The sequence below is a fragment of the Erpetoichthys calabaricus genome, chromosome 10 (assembly GCF_900747795.2).
Source record: "Erpetoichthys calabaricus chromosome 10, fErpCal1.3, whole genome shotgun sequence".
Classification (NCBI taxonomy): Eukaryota; Metazoa; Chordata; class Cladistia; order Polypteriformes; family Polypteridae; genus Erpetoichthys; species Erpetoichthys calabaricus.
Window position 1 is genome coordinate 11,332,821 of NC_041403.2, and position 14,514 is coordinate 11,347,334.

The 14,514-nt window shown below is 46.4% G+C and overlaps 1 protein-coding gene across 2 annotated transcripts in view; it reads left to right on the plus strand.

Moving 5' to 3' along the window:
• trabd2b (TraB domain containing 2B) overlaps positions 1 to 9,875 on the plus strand; it is a 384,138-nt gene extending 374,263 nt beyond the window's left edge. For both annotated transcript variants that reach the window (XM_051932730.1, XM_051932731.1), the window contains exons 6-7: positions 1,415 to 1,654; positions 9,459 to 9,875. In XM_051932730.1, coding sequence (XP_051788690.1) covers positions 1,415 to 1,654; positions 9,459 to 9,687 — 469 coding nt within the window. In that variant the 3' untranslated portion in view covers positions 9,688 to 9,875. The remainder of the gene's footprint in view (positions 1 to 1,414; positions 1,655 to 9,458) is intronic.
• The last annotated feature ends 4,639 nt before the right edge of the window (positions 9,876 to 14,514 follow it).

Below are 14,514 nucleotides of genomic sequence, written 5' to 3' on the forward strand. Positions count from 1 at the left end.
ACACGTGAGTTAGCCCTCAAGAAAGTTGTCACAAGGGTAGAATCTCTGACTTTATTGTGATGTATGCAAGAAAACTGTCAAATACAATGGCCATGCCCACTTCACAATGGCACTGCCAAACACGATGGCCACGCTCATTTCATGATGGCACTCCCAGCCATTAGGTGTGGTCCCACCCACTTTCTACATTTTATTAATTGTTGCTCAGAATGTCCCTGCCCATTTCACAATGGCACTCCCATCTATGCAGGGTCACCTTTCCCACTTCACGGTGCTCCTCCCAATTGTGCTTCCCACCCATCATGACTCTCAACTGCATTCATAGCTGCTGCCCGCCTACCTCTCCCATCCGTTCTGTTTACTCCCGCCCACTTTCAGTGGATTGGTCTTAGCATTCTCTGTCATGCATGCTGGCTCCACCCACCTGTCAATCGTAATCACGATCAAGTCTAGCAACCCCGCCCATCTCTCAAAAATGGCACTCCCAGCCAAACACGATGGCCATACCCAGTTCAAGACAGCTCTCCCAGACATTTGGTACAGTAACGCCCACTCGCCAAATGGTACCACCCATTTCATAATGACACTCCTAGCTGTCACACTCGCCTCAAAATGGCACTTCTAGCCATTTGATGGGGTTCTGCCCACCTCCCAAAGGGTATTCATCATCAAGCACAATGGCCCCATGCATCTCTCAGTGGTACTCCCAGCCATTCAGTTCAGTCCCACCCACCTTGTAGTGCCAATCCCAGACAAGCATGACAGTTATGCCCACTCTCAACTGCATTCATAGCTATGTAGGTTGGTGCTGCTCGCCTTCCTCTCCCGTCTGTTCTGTTTACTCCCGCCCACTTTCAGTGGATTGGTCTTAGCATCCTCTGTCATGCATGCGGGCTCCACCCACCTGTCAATCATAATCACAATCAAGCCTAGCATCCCCGCCCATCTCACAATGGCACTCCCAGCCAAACACGATGGCCATACCCAGTTCAGGACAGCTCTTCCAGCCATTTGGTACAGCAACACCCACTTACCAAATGGCATTCATTATCATGCACAGTGGTACCACCCATTTCACAATGACACTCCTTGCTGTCACACTCGCCTCATTTTGGCACTTCTAGCCATTTAATGGGGTTCTACCCACCTCCCAAAGGGTATTCATCATCAAGCACAATGGCCCCATGCATCTCTCAGTGGTACTCCCAGCCATTCAGTTCTGTCCCACCCACCTTGTCATGCCACACTCCCAGCCCTCAAGAAAGTTCTCACAAAGGTAGAATCTCTGACTTTATTGTGATGTATGCAAGAAAACTGTCAGCCTTGGAGGGGTTGGGGTGGAGGGGTTTGAGGGGTCTCCTTAAAAAAAAAACAAAGTAAACTAACAGATATCTGTATACCTTTGACATTTTAGGAAGCTGAATCCTTCTACAACAGCAACGCAGTTTCCAACCACATGGGGGCGCTCCTCGGAGACCGATTCGCCCATTTCGCCCCCACTAGATGAGGGCCTGATGACTCCCCACCTGCTGCTCCCTGACAGCCTGAACCAGCTGGAGGAGTTTGGCCGCCAGAAGAAGATTCCAAAGAAACATCACCGGCACCACGGGCGCCACCGGCAGTTCAATGACTTGTGGGTGCGCATGGGGGAGAGGTATGTGTGCAATACTGGGTCTGTCCACAAGAGGGCTTGACATGGAGTTCAGTTCACTTTTTCACATTCTTTAATATAAGCAGCCCACCGACAGGACTTGAGATCCCACCCGCATCATTAGATTGGCTATGTCAGGTCCAGAGCCACATCCTGGGCAGCTCAGCAAGGAATTGACTGCTAAAAGATGCAGCAAAGTGCAGACCACCCTTTAGTGTCACCAGGTCTATTAACTAGCATTAGGTGACTCTGATGAAGCGTATAGTTGGCTATCAGTCAATCTCTTCATGATGAGGGGGCTGTATGGTGACCATACACTGGAGCAACTCTGTTTGCTCAGTATCAGGAGAATGGAACGTGTGACTTTATCCAAGTTCTACTTCATCAGTGTGCACAACCACTGAGTGCACATGGCACCGGCTCGGATTTAGTTAACAATATTAAGATTATTATTTGCACAATTTCACCACAAACTAAACCTTCTTCTAAGGGCAGGAACTTTTCATTTCATATGGTTAAAAAGTCATTTGGGGTGTGTCCAAATGATGACATAACAAGCAACCCGCCCACCTCAAGTCATGTGACATATCAAGAAACCCACCCACCTCAAGGCATGTGACATAAGGAACCCGCCCACCACAGGTCAGGTGACATATCAGGAAACCCACCCACCTCCGGTCATGTGACATAAGCAACCCGCCCACCTCAGTCATGTGACGTAACAAGCAACCCGCCCACCTCAAGTCATGTGACATAACAAGCAACCCGCCCACCTCAAGTCATGTGACATATCAAGAAACCCACCCACCTCAAGGCATGTGAGATAAGCAACCCTGCCCACCTCAGGTCATGTGACATAACAAGCAACCCGCCCACCTCAAGTCATGTGACATATCAAGAAACCCACCCACCTCAAGGCATGTGACATAAGGAACCCGCCCACCACAGGTCAGGTGACATATCAAGAATCCCACCCACCTCCAGTCATGTGACATAAGCAACCCGCCCACCTCAAGTCATGTGACATAACAAGCAACCCGCCCACCTCAAGTCATGTGACATAACAAGGAACCCGCCCACCTCAGGTCATGTGACATATCAAGAAACCTCAGGACCCTACGTACTGCACAATGGCAATCTCAGCCATTTAAGGTGGTCCCTCCCATCTTGCAACGGTACTCCCAGCTGTGAATGATGACTCCACCTATCTCCAACTGCCACTCCTACTTGTGCACACATTCCCTATCCATCGGTCAATGCCATTCATGGCGCCGCCTCTCACAAATGGCATTCCTTCCTGTGCTGGCTGGCCCAGTTCACCTCATAATGACATTCCCAGTTGCTCAGGGCAGTCACACCCATCTCACAATGTCAACTATACAACAATACATTGCGAACTTTCCCAAACCTCAGAATGACCCTCCCAGTTGTCCTCACTGGCCCCTCCAAACTCTCAATTGCATTCATACCTGTTGCAAGGTGGCCCTGCCCATCCAGCACTCCCAGCCATTCAGGGCAATCCCACCTTCATTACGATGACAATTCCAGTGGATAGCACTACCCATCTATCAATTGCAACCCCACACCAAGTCGCAATAGCACTCCCAGCCAAACATGATGGCCACCCTCACTTCATGATGGCACTCCCAGCCATTAGGTGTGGTCCCACCCACTTTCTACATTTTATTAATTGTTGCTCAGACTGTCCCTGCCCATTTCACAGTGGCACTCCCATCTATGCAGGGTCACCTTTCCTCCCAGTTGTGCTATCAACTGCATTCATAGCTATGTAGGTTGGTGCTGCCCGCCTACCTCTCCCATCAGTTCTGTTTACTCCCGCCCACTTTCAGTGGATTGGTCTTAGCATCCTCTGTCATGCATGCTGGCTCCACCCACCTGTCAATCGTAATCACAATCAAGCCTAGCAGCCTCGCCCATCTCACAATGGCAGTCCCAGCCAAGCATGATGGCCATACCCAGTTCAGGACAGCTCTTCCAGCCATTTGGTACAGCAATGCCCACTCGCCAAATGGCATTCATTATCATGCACAGTGGTCCCACCCATTTCATAATGACACTCCTAGCTGTCACACTCTCCTCATTTTGGCACTTCTAGCCACTTAATGGGGTTCTGCCCACCTTCCAAACGGTATTCATCATCAAGCGCAATGCCCCCATGCATCTCTCAGTGGTACTCCCAGCCATTCAGTTCAGTCCCACCCACCTTGTGGTGCCACTCAAAGACAAGCATGACAGTTATGCCCACTTAACAATGGCTGTGCCATCCATTTGCAACGCTTCTGCCCACTTTCCAAATGATATTCCTTGTCAAGCAGAGTGGCAATGCCCATCTCCCAATGGCACTTCCAGTCATTCAGTGCAGTCCCACCCACCTTGTGATGTCACTTCCAGCTATACAGGCCATCAATGACATACACATTTATGTAGGGTGGCACCACCCACCTCACAATGACACTTCAAAACACTTGCATCAGGCACAGCCACCTTACAATGGCAGTCGTAGTCTTTCAGTTCAATTCCAGTGGCTTAGTCTTGGCGCATGCCGGCTGTCCCCACCCATCTGTCAATGGAATTCATAGTCTGGGTGGCCCTGCCCAGCACACAATGGCACCACCAACTGTGTATGAAGGTTCCACCCATTTCCATGTGGTGCAGACCGACTTCCACCTACAGCCATCAATGACATTCAGAGTCATAGAGGGTGGCCCCACCCACCTCACGATGACACTCCAAAACATTCAATATGGCCGCACCCACCTTGTACTGAAAGTGTCAACTGTTAATGCTTTCCACTCCCAACCAAGCAGGGTGGCCCCGCCTATCTCACAATACCCCTCCCACCCGTGATCACATGATCATAACGCCCACTTCACAGCCCCACCTACCTCAAACAGCAGGATTTATTCATAGACTGAGAGGCACAGCAACAGGGTGTTGGGTGGGGTCTGTGCCAAGCGTCAGGGTTAGGACCACACATGTACTTTTCAAGGGATGTCAAGCTGCCAGTCTGTCCATTAAGAAGGCTCTACTGTATATAAAAGTGCCTGCTCAGAAACAAGTCGCTAACACTTTGGAGTTTCCTACCACAACATTTCTAGGCAGAGCTAAGGCTTGGCACAAATGCCAGACCCCCCACTCACCCACTCGCTCACAATGACATAATGCCATAATTTAATGTTGTTTCTGTCATTTGAGCTGGTGTGTCTGCAGAGTGGCCAGTGATTACCTCACAGATTGATCCTCTACCCGGTTTACAAAATTCCCCGGGTGTGTTTTTGTCTGCAAAGACGCCTGATTTAGACTGCTTGATGACTTGAGTACGTGTGCGTCCTGCGTTGGAAGGGTGCCCAGCTGAGGCTCGTGACAAATCAATTTCAACGGTCGTTTACAAATTTGTACTTCTCAGTTTGGTCACTAGGGGGAGCACATCCGAAATGAAAGACGCAGTGAAGCCCATTACACAAGTAATCCTCTTCACAGAGCTCCATGGCCAGTCAGTCCAAACTACTAGAACTACAAATCCCAGACGGCTCTGCGGATGCCCAAACGGGAGGTAGCACAGGGGAACGCTGCCACCTGTCATCCTGGGGGAACTGCTGACAGGTAGCCACCCTTCAAGTCCACCCGCTGTTCACTCCCCTCGTCTGGGAAAGGGAGTAGGACCCATCCCACCTGGGATACGAATCCGCCTATAGTGGCCACTCGGCCAGGTAAGGGGTCATCCTCTATCCCAGTCGGGATGACAGGCCATCCACGAGGGCTATTGTAATCATTGTCAACAAGAACACATTATATAGTGCCTTTCCCTACTGAACACAGCTCCAGGAATTTTACATATTTCACATACAGGCTGGTTACGGGTAAGACAGATAAGCAGATGTTGAGGCTGGCCTGTATTTTCAATGTTTAGCCACAAGGGGGCCATATATCTTGTCGAAGGTGACCGGAAAGAAGCACACAGTCATATAAGTGCACGTGGATAAATGTGTATATGGCAAAGGCGTATATGCAAAGAAGAAAACAAATTATATTATACATCGCAATAAACGAAATTGTATAATTGGTCACTAAACATATTTATAAGCTTGTATGTTTTAATCTGTGCTAATTGGGATAGTGGGCTGTTGGATGGTCCATAAAATAAAATAGTCATTAATCCTTTTATTAATGTCATTGTTGTGCTAAAATCACCATTTCTAGGAAATTATTCTTCTTTAAAATAGTTTTCAGAATTTATAATTATACAGTGCATCCAGAAAGTATTCACAGCACATCACTTTTTCCACATTTTGTTATGTTACAGCCTTATTCCAAAATGGATTAAATTAATTTTTTTCCTCAGAATTCTACACACAACACCCCATAATGACAACGTGAAAAAAGTTTAGTTGAGGTTTTCGCAAATTTATTAAAAATAAAAAAAACTGAGAAATCCCATGTCCATAAGTATTCACAGCCTTTGCTCAATACTTTGTCGATGCACCTTTGGCAGCAATTCCAGCCTCAAGTCTTGTTGAATATGATGCCACAAGCTTGGCACACCTATCCTTGGCCAGTTTCGCCCATTCCTCTTTGCAGCACCTCTCAAGCTCCATCAGGCTGGATGGGAAGCGTCGGTGCAGAGCCATTTTAAGATCTCTCCAGAGATGTTCAATCAGATTGAAGCCTGGGCTCTGGCTGGGCCACTCAAGGACATTCACAGAGTTGTCTTGAAGCCACTCCTTTGATCTCTTGGCTGTGTGCTTAGGGTCGTTGTCCTGCTGAAAGATGAACCATCACCCCAGTCTGAGGTCAAGAGTGCTCTGGAGCAGGTTTTCATCCAGGATGTCTCTGTACATTGCTGCAGTCATCTTTCCCTTTATCCTGACTAGTCTCCCAGTCCCTGCCGCTGAAAAACATCCCCACAGCATGATGCTGCCACCACCATGCTTCACTGTAGGGATGGTATTGGCCTGGTGATGAGCGGTGCCTGGTTTCCTCCAAACGGGATGCCTGGCATTCACACCAAAGAGTTCAATCTTTGTCTCATCAGACCAGAGAATTTTCTTTCTCATGGTCTGAGAGTCCTTCAGGTGCCTTTTGGCAAACTCCAGGCGGGCTGCCATGTGCCTTTTACTAAGAAGTGGCTTCCGTCTGGCCACTCTACCATACAGGCCTGATTGGTGGATTGCAGCAGAGATGGTTGTCCTTCTGGAAGGTTCTCCTCTCTCCACAGAGGACCTCTGGAGCTCTGACAGAGTGACCATCAGGTTCTTGGTCACCTCCCTGACTAAGGCCCTTCTCTCCCAATCGCACAGTTTAGATGGCCAGCCAGCTCTAGGAAGAGTCCTGGTGGTTTTGAACTTCTTCCACTTACGGATGATGGAGGCCACTGTGCTCATTGGGACCTTCAAAGCAGCAGAAATTTTTCTGTAACCTTCCCCAGATTTGTCTGTCTCGGAGGTCTACAGACAATTCCTTTGACTTCATGCTTGGTTTGTGCTCTGACATGAACTGTCAACTGTGGGACCTTCTATAGACAGGTGTGTGCCTTTCCAAATCATGTCCAGTCAACTGAATTTACCAAAGGTGGACTCCAATGAAGCTGCAGAAACATCTCAAGGAGGATCAGGGGAAACAGGATGCATCTGAGCTCAATTTTGAGCTTCACGGCAAAGGCTGTGAATACTTATGGACATGTGCTTTCTCAGTTTTTTTATTTTTAATAAATTTGCAAAACCCTCAAGTAAACTTTTTTCACGTTGTCATTATGGGGTGTTGTGTGTAGAATTCTGAGGAAAAAAATGAATTTAATCCATTTTGGAATAAGGCTGTAACATAACAAAATGTGGAGAAAGTGATGTGCTGTGAATACTTTCCGGATGCACTGTACCTTCTTATTCCACAGGTAGTGGTAATTAGTGTTTTACAGTTTTTATTACGGCAAGTAAGTAAAGGTCGTCCTATAAACAGGCCACACAGTTAGAGTTTTCTTTAATCTTCCCTAACATTCGAGCAAGGCAAGTCGACATTTTTTTTTTTTGAATAAGCGAGATGGAGTTTTCGACCAGTCTGAAAGGCAAGCAAATTCTCGGTTACAAGTGATTTGAATATCCGCGTTTTCGCACAACAAATGGAACAGATGCTTGGAGGTGCCGTGAGAATCGATCAACAAAGTGCCATTCCTTAATGAAAACGAAGAACGGAGACATTGTCATTGTCTACTGTGGCTGTTCGTTTGTCTGTCCAGGATTTTAAATCACCTGTGTGCTCGCAAACCCTTTCACCTACTGACTTGAAATTTGCTACACATATACTACGTGACATCTACTATCTGCTTTCGGGGTGATGATTTTATCACTCTTTTTATTTTTATTTTCTTTTATTGTAGAATCAACTCTCGGCAGCGCGCAGCAGGGCGGCTGTATGGCGCATGCGTATTGGCGTCGTTCTCATTCCCTACCACCTTCGCTAATCATTCTTGAGGCAGATTGAAGACTTAAGTGCCAGATTAAGTGAAAGATTAAAGAAAACGTACAAAGTAATTGCAATACAAAAACTACATCAGTTTTAACGCGAAAAGATGCCAACGAAAGAATAGAAGCAGTGGTCCGCTAGGGTGGAGTAAAGAAGAGCTCTTCAGGAAGAAGCAAGCGCATCAACCTCTGAGCAAACGAATGTTAAACTGAGACAGAGAAAGAAGAGGAAAACTAGAAATGCTCAAGTCAAGTGGATTCACTGCACGTTATCGTGTAGTGCGCCGTTACTGGTTTTCTTATAATAAAAAATGCATAGCAGTATAGGTGGAGTATCCTCTTTAATAAAACCCCTGTGTGCGTCCAGTGTCCGTGTGTGTGTGTCTTCTGGTGAAGTGCGCATGCGCGGGGCACGGTGCGACGCTTTCAAAGCAGATGCTTCAAAGGCCACCTGACGCGTCACACAAGACAGAGAGGGCGGGACCTATAAAATATCGTATGGCCGATCCAATCGGATTTCGGTAAATGAGGTAAGACCTAAAACATAAAACACGAAAAATCCAATCGGGTACTGAGACGCGGAGACCAGCTTCCCCATTGTTGTGCAAGTGTTCACTCTGAGGGTGTCAGATTTGCGATTAAGAAGCCTGGCCCGGTAAAGTGTCAGTCGCTGAAGGGGTTTTTCCTAAATATACAAATTTTCATGATTTTACAAAACGATGACTTTTAAAAGTGGATTTATTTTCGCACACATTACATCAGTTGCTGGGAAGAATCTGCTGATTGCCCACTGTTGTGACAGAAAATTTAACGCATATTACGGACAGCAAAGTCAGTATTACTGTCAGAGAAAATTACAGGCATTTTACAGGAAAAATTTAATGAGGTAAAAGGTCCCTTGCCATTTAATATAGACTGTTCCTAAAAATGTTTATGGACTACAGTTCTAGCACCTGTTATTGTAACGGGCTTAATGTCTAGCATTTTATATTTGTAATAGTTATATGTCGCCGCCGTGTGCTTTTTTCCACGTGCGCACTTTACCGTATGCGTATTCTTCCACGTGCGCTTTTTTTCCTGTGCGCTTCTTTCCAGGATTCTTTGCCCAAATATACTATACAAGTATATGAATTGCCTTTGAGATTAATAATATTATTATACAGGCACTCAGCCCAGCCTCGAACCTGATGCAGCAAAGGTGGTCTCCTATCACCCCCAGTTATATAAGTGGGGTGAATGAATCACTTTTCAAGGGCAAAGAAGGAGCCTGCACTCCATCTCCGGGTTCATTGAACTGAGGTGTTTTTTCTGTTTTTATTTTTGCTTTTTAGCACAACTCAGCAGCCAAATATCCGAATCACTAATGGATACATGACAGTGGACCCCCCTCTGACCCAGCAGGAAAATCAGCAGCGGACGGGATCCCAAAAGCCACAGGCTCCTGGGTGGACATCAGTGACCGCCACCGCCGCCTCTTCATCCTGCTGCCCGGCGCCGAGTCCTCTGTCAGCTGTCTGCCTGCTCAGCCTCCTCCTCTGGCAGTTACTGCACCCCTCCTGACATGCAGAGGGCGCCGCCCTACTGGGCACATATTGTACTTGCAGCCAAATAAAATAAATGAAAAGAAAAAAAACAACAAACGGAATCCAAACAACTAAAAAGGGAAACGCCAGCGACTTCATCAGACAAACAGCACACCTGGGGACTTTAAGGAATACAAATGTTCATATTTCACTTTTTTTCCACTTTTATGAAGCAAAATTTGCTTAGGAGGATTGCAAATTACCCAGAGTTATTTGGGATTTTGTAAAATATGTGTTTATACAGAATAATGTATATTTATTCAGCCATAAAGTTTATTTTCTTTCTCATTGTCTCTCTTTATCAAACCAAGCGAAAGTGAAAACTGAACTGAATGCTTCTCCTGAAGCCTCATGAATGGCACGGTATGTGGTGGGGGCGTGGTCAACGGTGGAGGGGAGTGGTTAGTTTGATAAGGGGCGGGGTAACCACTGTGACAACATGCTGCTCTGATGTCATCAGCTACTGAACTCAAATCGCTATTCAGAATGGGCGTGGTTTACACAAGGGGGTGTGGCAACTGCTTTGCGAAGCTTGCTCCATATTAGATCTGGAGGAGTCCTGAGGCTGCGGTGGGTTGGCACTCTGCCCGGGATTGGTTCCTGCCTTGTGCCCTGTGTTGGCTGGGATTGGCTCCAGCAGACCCCCGTGACCCTGTGTTCGGATTCAGTGGGATGGAAAATGGATGGATGGATGGATGGAGTCCTGAGGGAGGGGGGTGTGGCCATCGGTAGTGGGTGTGGTCTAGTGGAGGGTGCTGTCACCTTTTATTGTATTCAGTGTCCTCCACAGCAAGAAACATCACGTGGCACCCCAACAGCAAAAAAAAAGTACAAAACAGTGCCAAGATTTCAATAAAGATTTAGTGTATATAGTGCCATTCACACAGAGTCGAAGCACACAAGAACACAACTAGTATCTCTGACAGGCAGGCAGCTAAACAACAAGTTTTAAAGTTAAAACAAAGATGGCGGGATTTCATTTGGCTCATCAGCACAGATCGCAGTCAAGCTCTCACAAGAAGCACCATCGTCAGGAGAGGTTAGGAGCAGGCGCTGCTGGCACAGCACGTGACAAACCAACTCAGGATCCCAGATTAGGACCCGAGTGCGGCCATGGGACGGGTGACACCTCCGCACCACACTCTTATGGTGGCTGGAGGGCCAATTGTGCCAGCAACAGCTTGGAGATTTCAAAAACAAATAAAAAAAGAGTACAATGAAAAGAAAACTCAGGTATTAGGGGTACAAATCAGCTTTTATGTTATAGAGTGCCTTACATGCAGAGCTTGACACAAAGCCATACAAGAAGAGAGTAACATTTCAATTTTATATACAGTGGGGGAAATAAGCATTTGATCCCCTGCTGAATCTGTCAGTTTGCTCTCTCACAGTCTCGAATTTTGACGGTCATTTTGAATATCAAGCAAAACATCCAGAAAAAAAACACTTGACATCAAAGTTATAAATTGATTTGCAGGTCAAAGAGTGAAATTAGGATTTGATCCCCTCCAACCCACAGATTGATTGATTGATTGTAATCGCCAATCAGACACTCCTGATCAATCAATCAATCACAGTCACTCCTGATCGCACCTCGTGATGTGTAGAAAGCCCACCTGTCCACAGAGTCCATCTCTTCCATTCCAACCTCTGCACCACCATAGTGGGCTCACAGCAAAGAGCTGAGAATTAGGGGCCAGTTTAACCTTACTGGTCCACCTAATCTGCAAAACTGGAACAGCTGAAGGAAACCCAACTAAACACAAGGAGGACATGCAGACGTCACACCGGGAGGACCCGAGACGTGAACTGCAGTGTCACGTCACACAAATAAACTGTGTGTGTGTGTGTGTGTGTGAAGAGAGATCTGCGTGTGGCCCTTGCACTCGGCCCTTTTTACAGAAGACTCAATCGACGGAGTTAGACCACTGCTTCCCAAACACGGTCCTGGAGGCCAGCGGCGTAGCTAGGGTTTTCAGCGCCCGGGGACAACTGAAGATTTCGTGCCCCCTCCTGTTTGCCAAAATGCAAAAGAAACATCAATTTGGCGCCCCCTGGATGCTGCGCCTGAGTACAGATGTCACCCCTTGCCCGACCCCAGCTACGCCACTGCTTTCCCATGCTTAGGTCACTTCACAGACTCTCACAAAGAACAGCAGGGTATACATACAGTGCATCTGGAAAGTATTCACAGCGCATCACTTTTTCCACATTTTCTTATGTTACAGCCTTATTCCAAAATGGATTAAATTCATTTATTTCCTCAGAATTCTGCACACAACACCCCATAATGACAACATTACTTGAGATTTTTGCAAATTTATTAAAAATAAAAGAACCGAGAAAGCACATGTACATAAGTATTCACAGCCTTTGCCGTGACGCTCAAAATTGAGCTCAGGTGCCTCCTGTTTCCCCTGATCATCCTTGAGATGTTTCTGCAGCTTCATTGGAGTCCACCTTGTGGTAAATTCAGTTGACTGGACATGATTTGGAAAGGCACACACCTGTCTATAGAAGGTCCCACAGTTGACAGTTCATGTCAGAGCACAAACCAAGCATGAAGTCAAAGGAATTGTCTGTAGACCTCCGAGACAGGATTGTCTCGAGGCACAAATCTGGGGAAGGTTACAGAAAAGTTTCTGCTGCTTTGAAGGTCCCAATGAGCACAGTGGCCTCCATCATCCGTAAGTGGAAGAAGTTCGAAACCACCAGGACTCTTCCTAGAGCTGGCCGGCCATCTAAACTGAGCGATCGGGGGAGAAGGGCCTTAGTCAGGGAGGTGACCAAGAACCCGATGGTCACTCTGTCAGAGCTCCAGAGATCCTCTGTGGAGAGAGGAGAACCTTCAAGAAGGACACCCATCTCTACAGCAATCCACCAATCAGGCCTGTATGGTAGAGTGGCCAGACAGAAGCCACTCCTTAGTAAAAGGCACATGGCAGCTCGCCTGGAGTTTGCCAAAAGGCACCTGAAGGACTCTCAAACCATGAGAAAGAAAATTCTCTGGTCTGATAAGACAAAGATTGAACTCTTTGGTGTGAATGCCAGGTGTCACATTTGGAGGAAACCAGGCACCGCCCATCACCAGGCCAATACCATCCCTACAGTGAAGCATGGTGGTGGCAGCATCATGCTGTGGGGACTGGGAGACTAATCAGGATAAAGGGAAAGATGACTGCAGCAATGTACAGAGACGTCCTGGATGAAAACCTGCTCCAGAGCGCTCTTGACCTCAGACTGGGGTGACGGTTCATCTTTCAGCAGGACAACGACCCTAAGCACACAGCCAAGATATCAAAGGAGTGGCTTCAGAACAACTCTGTGAATGTCCTTGAGTGGCCCAGCCAGAGCCCAGACTTGAATCTGATTGAACATCTCTGGAGAGATCTTAAAATGGCTGTGCACCGACGCTTCCCATCCAACCTGATGGAGCTTGAGAGGTGCTGCAAAGAGGAATGGGAGAAACTGGCCAAGGACAGGTGTGCCAAGCTTGTGGCATCATATTCAAAAAGACTTGAGGCTGGAATTGCTGCCAAAGGGGCATTGACAAAGTATTGAGCAAAGGCTGTGAATACTTATGGACATGGGATTTCTCAGTTTTTTTATTGTTAATAAATTTGCAAAAACCTCAAGTAAACTTTTTTCACGTTGTCATTATGGGGTGTTGTGTGTAGAAGTCTGAGGAAAAGAATGAATTTAATCCATTTTGGAATAAGGCTGTAACATAACAAAATGTGGAAAAAGTGATGCACTGTGAATACTTTCCAGATGCACTGTAGATATATACTTTTTTTATCACACTTAGTTTTCTATTTTCTATATTGTTCCCATAACACATCACTTAATTAGCCCAGGAGTCCAATTAAAAAGAGAAGCTGGTTGGAACAAAAACCTGCCGCCGCAGGGGGTCCCCAGCACTGAGTTAGACTACAAGGTGCAGACTTTTATTAGCTCTTTAAAATGAAGTTATTCTTTTAAACTCTCCGAAATGCACAACCAAACTCAAAAGGCCTTATGATTTTTTTTAATGTCATTGCAAGGTGCCACCTCACCCTCCTAGTGCCCCTGTGCTTAAACCCACTTCAGCTCCTGCATGAATCAAAAACAACTGCTCTTGCTGTGTATTCCTGAAGACATTTTTCCCTACTCATCCGATCGGCTTCTTCTCTTTGTCATTACGGCGATGTCGGAAACATTTTTAGACCACAGGGCAGTTGTGGTTAAAACAAACGTCGTACTCCGTCAAACTGATTCACTGCAGTGTTGGCACAGAAATGAAAAGAAGCGTAGGAAAGAAAAGGCAAATCTCTCATTCAGAGAGCAGCCGACATAAACGAATCAGAATGGGCTGACCAAAGTGTTCCACTAGATGGCAGCACAATCACATGTAATCCAGGAGATTGCCGGTCTATTGAAGCAAAGTGAAGCTCTTCATGTCACCCCCCCCAAAAAAGGCTCTCTATTACAGGGGTTCTCAGTGTCGGTCCTGGGGGCCCACTGTGGCTGCAGGTTTTTGTTCCAACCAGCTTCTATTTTTAATTGGACTCCTGGGCTAATTAAGTGAACTGTTGTCAAATTCTGTGTTTTGCGGAAAATGTAGAAATTAGAAAAGTAAGTTTCGTATATTAAAATGTACCAAGCAGTTATATTGGAATAATGTATTTTGTTTTCTTTTTAACAATATTTTCATCTTGAATTTCAGTCTGTTTTTTGCAGTGTTCTAATTGTTTACTTAATTCATTATTTTCTAATTAGTGGGTCTAACGCTGAAGTAGTTGCAGCCTTGTTGTTTGCCTGGCTG